This window comes from Falco rusticolus, chromosome W (genome assembly GCF_015220075.1).
Source record: "Falco rusticolus isolate bFalRus1 chromosome W, bFalRus1.pri, whole genome shotgun sequence".
In the NCBI taxonomy this organism is placed as follows: Eukaryota; Metazoa; Chordata; class Aves; order Falconiformes; family Falconidae; genus Falco; species Falco rusticolus.
This window is the reverse complement of record NC_051209.1, coordinates 10,974,481-10,982,061: the sequence shown is the minus strand read 5'-3', so window position 1 is coordinate 10,982,061 and position 7,581 is coordinate 10,974,481. Positions and strand designations below refer to the sequence as shown.

Sequence of the window (7,581 nt, the reverse complement as noted above, 5' to 3'; positions counted from 1 at the left end):
CTAGAGGCCATACTCTGCTGTAGGAACGGCGATGAGCGCAGGACCAACAGGACAGTGCGGAGAGCCGGAGCCCCAGGAGTGCGGAGCCAGGCTCAGCAGCCGGGCGGGAACGCGGCGGCTCCTTGCAGGAGCGGGTCTGTGCACACTGCAGCGTGGGGGACCCAAGCCCCTCCCCAGCGCGCCCCAGACCTGAACAGCCTTTGAAAAAAACAAAAGCCAGAAAATGTGGGATAATTCAAATGCGGAAGAAAGCCGCCAGCTCCTTCTCCAGCTGGGGTGTGGGGGAGAGCAGGGGCCTGGCCTTGGCAGCTGGTGGGGCTCATGGCAGCAGGCACTGGGAGATGCTCCCGGCCGCTCGGGTTTGGCGTTTGTTGTACTCGAGATCTCCTTCCACACCTCCTACATCTGCCTGTAGGTAAAGAGGCTGAGAAAAATTAAAATGTGCCATTTTAAAGTATGATTTTAAATTGGATTTTGCATCTTTCAGTGTGTAGTCAGTTCTCAGCATCATACGGAGTAGTAGAAAAATGTTAGAACAATTGTAAGTGTACTTGTCATAAGAAAGTTATTTTACAGGCTCCTTTATCCTGAGACATAATGGCCAACATTTTCAAACCATAAGTGACCCTAAGGTTTGTCCTCTCTCCAAGCAGCCTGATTTTCAGCGGTACAGAGGAAGCTGTGCCTTCCTTTGACTGCCTTGGGCAGCTGGTGGCGACCAGAAAATGGGGCCACTGATTTAGTTGTCTGACAGTGGATTTAGAGATGTCAATGGGGAAATCTGGTAACTGTATTCCCTCTTCCCTGCACTCCTGCCACGCTCACATCCCTTCAAAAAAAATCCCGGTGCCTGGCCCCCTTTGTTGCCTGGCCAGGCCCAGCTGTGGAGCCAGGGGACAGGCGCAGGGCAGGGTGGCACCCCTGCCCCTCGGTGACACCCCGCAGGTCACGGCAGGGAGCAGACATAGCCCTGCTCACCCGTTTCCCCCATCGCTGTTAATTGGGCTAATGAAGGCTATGGCTGTTCCCTGCAGACCTGGCATCGCTGGGCAGTACGCCCCATCGCCACCGCAGGATGGACGGCGGTTTGGGTGGGACGTACGAAGCACAGCAAGTCCCTACCCAGTGCCAGCTGTGCCAGGGCCAGGGTCCCCTGGGGCAGCCACAGCGCCCGGCCGGCTCCTCACCCCATGGCATTGTGATGTGCAGCCTGTGGCGGGGCCATGCGCACCGGGAGCGGCGAGCACTGTCGGGGTCTGCGGGTGCCAAGGGGTGGGTGGGAGCTCGCATGCTCCCCACTCAGGGGGCTCATCCTCCCAAGGGACCCGCGTTGTCGGAGGGTGTGGAGAGCAGGTGCAGAGGGAGATGCACCCGCCCCAGGGTTTGGGGCTCTTCTCACCTGATGCGTCTCCAGAGAAATCTAATTCTGTTTATCACAATGGTTTAACTTTAAAATCAAAAGACCAAATAGTATCACATGGATGCGGATGGACTTGTTGCAGCCTGTCTAATTTGGACTAGGCTTTGGCCCAAACTGAATTAAAATGCCAAAGTATTCTGAGTGCGATATAAATGCCTAGCTAAGGTACCAGCCATATTTTGACCACTTTCTCCACGTTATTCTTTAAAAAATGTAAAATTCAGTAAATATGAAAATATGCAAGTGGTGGAATTCAGGATCCACACTGAAGAACTTGCAAGTGACAATGAACCAGAATTCAGAGTGGCTTTCTAGATCCTCCATGGCAATATATGTATGCTGAACTATTCAGAATAACATATATAAAAGAAGAAAAACCTTTTAAAACTAACATTTCTAGTTCTAATCAGGAAGGATCAATAAAATTAAGAGATTTAGGGCATTTAGTGGAATGCTAAAATATGAAAATGGCTTAAAACATACTTAGTGGCATATCTATAAATGCAAAATATTTCAACTTCGCTGCTGCATGAATAGCATCCACAGAATTTGATAAATGCTTCTGCACTGCTAAATATGCTTAAACCCTTTGATAAGCAGTGACAAGGGTAACTAAAAAGCATCTTTATATTATGGAAAATATTTTAGGGTGGGTTTTGTTTTGGTTTTGGGGTTTTTTTTTAGAATTCTATCTGAAGAATGTTTAATTTGGTTTTGGGCACTTTTTAGACAATCATTTGGCACTTCAAGATTTAGGTTCTTAGGCACAATGCGACAAGGTGAGTTTGGCCAGTCCTTCACCATGCATCCTGTAGAGCAGCTGGAACTCTGCAGGCAGCTGGTGGGACTCCTGCCACTTGGTCGTGAACTTTGTTCCCTTCTTATCATAGTAGTGGTATGGGAGGTCCTCTCTCGTGTTGGGGTCTAACCCAAAGGGCCAGAATCCATACAAGTGGATCTCTTCACATATGGCAGAAGCAAGGGTATACATGAGAATACCTGTGCTCAGCCGCTTGGGTGACAAGTGTTTGTTCTTCCAGTATCTGGAAAAAAGAAAAGTGTGTTAGTCTGGGGTACAAGAAATGCCACAGGTTTGCGGGAAGAAAAAAAGTTACTGCCTGGAGACCATCTGTGCTGACTGCTGATGGCCTGAATAAGGCAAAAACTGCGCTTCAGGTCAACCTGCAATGACCAGGAGTGCAGCACAGCCTTCACAGCACTCAGATCGACAGTCTCTTGTGGTCCTCTTTTGAATGTTTTTGGGTTTTAACCATGACAGGCAGTGCCTTATCCAGAAAAGTATGCTACACTGGCTCCTGCTCACACGTGCATTTGCTGAAGAGGTGGCAACGTTATCCTCCTTTGATTTATTACAGTTTCCCTTGGACCACCCTGCAGCTGTCTGCTAGCATCCCTATCTGCTAGCTGAGAAGAGCAGGCTCTTCCCTGAGTGGTGCTTTGGTTACACAGCATCTCACTCGGCTCCCCTGTGCTCCTCCTGGCTCTGTGGGAGCAGCAGCGGGGAGCAGAGCCCAGTGACGGACCAAGCCCCGATGCAAACAACCAACCCACCTCTGCTGTGCAGTGTATAAATCTGTAAAGAAATAACTGAGTTACTTACTGAAGCAATAACAAAACTGCATTTGCTCTAAAACAAGCAGTATCAGGTCCTGACTTGCTAGATAGTGCCTACCAGGTCAGGCGTGAATAGAAAAATAAATAGAGCTGTATTTGTAGAGAGAGAGAGACAGATATATATATTTTTTTTTTTGACAAGTTAAATGCAAAGCAAAAATACACACCTGTTAACATGCTGCATTATATTTCCTGGCCAAGCCAACTGGACCTTTAGTTGCCCTCTGTGCTCAACAAAGAAGTCAACCAGTGTTCTCGTGACTGTTGCTGATGTGTGGAAGAAAAAAGCGGGGATCCAAAGAATGGCCCCATCAAGCTTTTTCAGACTTAAGAAGAAGTTGTTGCGATCCTGAATGGTCAAAAGATTGTTGTAATACTTTTCCAGGATGCTGGGGTTGAAGGTTGTAAGGTTGGTTTTCCTTCCAACATCTTTTTGGAAAGCCTCGGTTGGAGCGAAATTGCAACGGAAAACAAAATCGGATTTATCTATCTCTTGCCCACACTGACTCCCGGTCAGGATCCCACTGTTTCCAACCACGGCGCAAATGTTGTAGTGCTTGTTCAGGATTGGTGACACGTCGGGAAGCAGCAATCTGAAGTTATTGCTGATAGAGAAAACATACTTGTGGCTGGAGTAATCGTAATGCATCAGCTGTCCAATCCGAACACTATTCTTGGTCAAAGAAAAATTTTTTATGACGTCGACATGCTGAAGGATTTCTTGCCTAAAACAAAAGAGAAAAAGAAAAGAAAACATGGTATTACATTTCCCCTCTTTCCGCAGTGGAGAGATTTTCTTTCCAGCTAGACTTACATTCCTCTTTTTTTTTTTTTTTTTAAATGTAGTAAAGCAGCTTCCTGAGCAGTGTGGAGAAAGGGCTTTTAAATTAATATAGATAGGAATTACGGAGCTGGCTTCTCAGCTAGAGCTCCGCTTGGCTTTACTGGGTGGTCCTGACTGGCACCAGCTAAGGATGTGTCCGCATCTCTTGGGGTAGGGTCAGGATTAAAACATTGGGTTTGCTGTGTAAGCCCGAGGTGTGCAGGTCATAGTACACCCCTGCCATGGTCCCCACGCTGAGGGCTGGCGTGCAGCATGGCTCCACGTGCGCTGGGATAAGGGGCCAGGTGGGTCGGTTTGCTGCTGGGGCTTCCCACATGCGTTTCACTCCTGGTACGGCACCGCGGATCTTTGGTAATGATGGCACCGTGTTTGCTACGAGCTATGTGGAGCAAAACCAAGCGGTCCAGGATGTTCAGCTGAATTAACAGGAGCTGATTTTTAAATGCATGTAATTTTTGTGCTCTCATTAAGAAGCTCTGAATCACAAAATCAACTGACAGTCACTGTCTCCATTTATGTAAATACAATTCCTTAATGTCTTATTTGGCATTTTTACAAGGGTTATTAGGGATACTTAAAAACCAAACAAAACCAACCCTGCTCAGGAATTTCCCTAGCAGGGCATAAAATTAGAAACTAAATACCATTTTATTTGGTCGTGTTTATGGAAAACAAACAACCTTTCTTCCAGCTCGCATCCTCCAATGTCTAAGCATTAATGGAGTCCCACTGGGTGCCCTAATTATAGGTTATGGCTAACAGACAAGCACAAAGCCAGATCCTGAGGCATTAGCTAAAATTGTCAGAGGGGTGGCACAGAGACAGACTGATGAAGGATGAGCTGGTAGTGCCAGGAAGGAAGCAATACTGTCCCACCAGCCTGGGAGGTCCTGGGGAAAATATGGGGCAGGTGAAGTGCCACCTCCCCTCAGTGGTCCTCAGCTCCACAGGGGCAGCAAAATAGGCAGTGCTTGTTGGCACTAGGCCATTACTCATCCTGCTGTGCTGGGGAGTGACCAGAAGGGAGGAGAGAAGCCCGAGCCCTACCTGCCAGCACCAAGGGGTGTCACAGCCCCATCCTGACTCTGCTGGCTGCCTGGCAGCAGAGTGGAGGGGCCAGGGGTCCTGCCTCTCAAGTGGGATATGTGAGCTGGGTCACAAGGTGGTCTCTAAGACAGCAGGCGTTTGGCAGGACAAGATTATAGTCCAAGGTGGTAGTAGCTGTCTTAAATGACTAAATGCTTTTATTTTGTTATAGACACTTAGACACTGCTGATATATATATATATCAGTAAATATGTATATAAAGTGTATTTTTATATACATATATATATATAAAGTGTATAAAGTATATATTTACTTATATATATATTAGTAAAGCAAATAAATAAAAGAGGCTGGCCAGAGCCACCAACTTCACATCACAGTGAGAAAACTGAAAGCACATTTTACTTCCCATCAAGTACAGAGCAGCTTTGGGAAAGCTGAAGTAACCGAGAAACCCTTTCCATTGCACGAGGCAGGAAAGTCAGTGCAACCTGCGGGCAGGAGGCAGAAGGTGGTGCACAAAGAGGGTGTCTCCGGTGGATCTGAGCTTGAGGGCCCCCATCTGAGCCCCTGTCTCTGCCTGCCCCCTCAGCTGGAGCAGTGCTGGAAGGCAGAGCAACACTGCACTGGCTCAGAGCTGCTGTTAGCTGGGACGTTGAGCTGGGCATGCTTTAGCCACCATGAACATGGCATTGCATGGCTGTTACAGTTCGATTGGTCTCAAGTTTTAAAAACCTGGCTATTTATCTTGAAGTAACAATGATTTCACTTGCGCACTGGGAAACTGGGTCACATTCTGTTCGGTGAAATACTGCGTTTTGCAGCCTGGTGTCCTGCTCTCAGTTCTTCCAAGACAGCAGTAACCATCTGGGGAAATGCTCGCATGCAGCCTTTGTCTCTCACCGCTGGCAAACTACCCAGAGCTCAGAGTATTTAGCAGTAGATGACTGTATTTTCTTAAAACCCTGGGGGGAAGGGGACAACCTCGGGGAGGGTGAGCAGGGGACATGTGGGCACGGTGCCTGGCTGCATGCTCACCTCTGATGTGCGAAGGCAGTGCGGTTGAAGGCCCACTTGGAGGGCTTCTCCTGCAGCTCGTGGCTCATGGAGCTCGTGATGGGAACGAACGAGGGGTCCAGGAACTTCAGCGCGAACTGGGACCTGCAGAGGAGCGCACGGACCCACGCAGCCACACACAGACGCGCAGCCCGTTACCAGCCGTGCCCGGGCCGCCCCCGCGGCGGCCGCCATCAGCACCGCGGACAGCGCCCGCCGCGCCGCTCCCCGCCGGCGGGGCTGCGCCGGGATCCACCGCGATCTGCCGGGCCGGGCTGGGCCGGGCTGCACCGGGATCTACCGGCCCCCTGCCGGGCCGGGCCGGGCTGTACCGGGATCTACTGGGCTGTACCGGCCCGGGCCGGCCCGGGCTGTACCGGGCCCTGCCCGGCCGGGTCGGGCTGTACCGGGATCTACCAGGATGTACCGGGCCGGGCCGGGCCGGGCCGTGCAGGGCTGTACCGGGCCAGCCGCGCCGGGCTGGGCCGGGCTGTACCGGGCTGTGCTGGGCCAGGCCGTGCCGGCCAGGGTGGTGTCGGGCTGCTCCCACCTTGCAGCACCCCCGGCGGGCGCTGCGGTCCCCGCTGACCCTCCTCTCCCGCAAGCCCCGGGGCGCGGAGCACGGCCGGCGCGGGGGGAGCCGCATCCCCGCTGCGGGGCCTTCCCGGGGCCGCCCGCTGAGCCGAGGATCTCCGGGGGGACAGAGCGAGGGAGGCGGGGGGCGGCAGGGAAGGGAGGGGATGAGATGGGGTGAGGTGAGGTGAGGTGGGAAGGGCTGACCCCCGGCCCCGGCTCGCGCCGCGCCCTCACCTGAATCCTGCGTGGAACATGTACATGCGGAGCCCCCCCGGGCCGGCGGCGCGAGGCGCGCCGAAGATGTTGTCCTTCTTCAGCGAGACGTAGCTGATGAGAGAGAGGATGAGCAGCGCGATGCTCAGCATCACCAGCCCCAGCACGCTGGCCACCCGCACCATCTTGCAGCTCCTCATGCTGGGAGGCGGCCCCGCGGCTGGGCGTGTGCGGGGGGGCTGCCGCGGAGCTACATGGAGCGGGGCGCGGGGGCGGCGGGCGCGGAGCGGCGGCGGGGACGGGGACGGGGCCGATGCCGGCGGCAGCCGGAGAGAAAATGGAGGGAGCGAGCGGCGGCGCGAGGAAATGGCAGCCGGGAGCGGCCGCCCCGGCCCCGGCAGCACCGGCAGCGCCGCCGAGTCCCCCGGCCTGCCCCCCGCCCCGGCAACCGAGCCCCTCGGCAGCCCCGCTCTGCCCCGGACAGCCCCTATGCCAGCCCAGCAGCCCCGGTACCACACTGACAGCCCCTGTGCCCACCGGCAGCCCCCATGTGCCCACCAACAGCTCCCGTGTGCCCCATCGGCAGCCTCTGTGCTCACCAACAGTCCCCCTGGTGTGCCCCTCAACAGCCGGTGTGCCCCCTGACAGCCCCAGTGCACCCCAGAGAGCCCCTGTGCCAGCCCAGTGGCCCCAGTAACCCCATCACAGCCTCCATGTGACCCCCGACAGCCCCCGTGTGCCCACCAACAGCCCCGGTGTGCCCCAAGTTTCCTCTGCAACAGCCCAGGTG

The 7,581-nt window shown here is 53.4% G+C and overlaps 1 protein-coding gene across 1 annotated transcript; it reads right to left on the bottom strand.

Moving 5' to 3' along the window:
• Positions 1-2,075: 2,075 nt before the first annotated feature.
• LOC119140631 (sia-alpha-2,3-Gal-beta-1,4-GlcNAc-R:alpha 2,8-sialyltransferase-like) lies at positions 2,076-7,204 on the bottom strand. Its single transcript, XM_037372126.1, has 4 exons — positions 6,813-7,204; positions 5,985-6,107; positions 3,223-3,780; positions 2,076-2,463 (listed from the first exon to the last, which is right to left on the bottom strand). Exons 1-4 carry the CDS (start codon positions 6,989-6,991, stop codon positions 2,181-2,183), a joined length of 1,143 nt encoding a protein of 380 aa, XP_037228023.1. The 5' UTR covers positions 6,992-7,204; the 3' UTR covers positions 2,076-2,180.
• Positions 7,205-7,581: the final 377 nt, after the last annotated feature.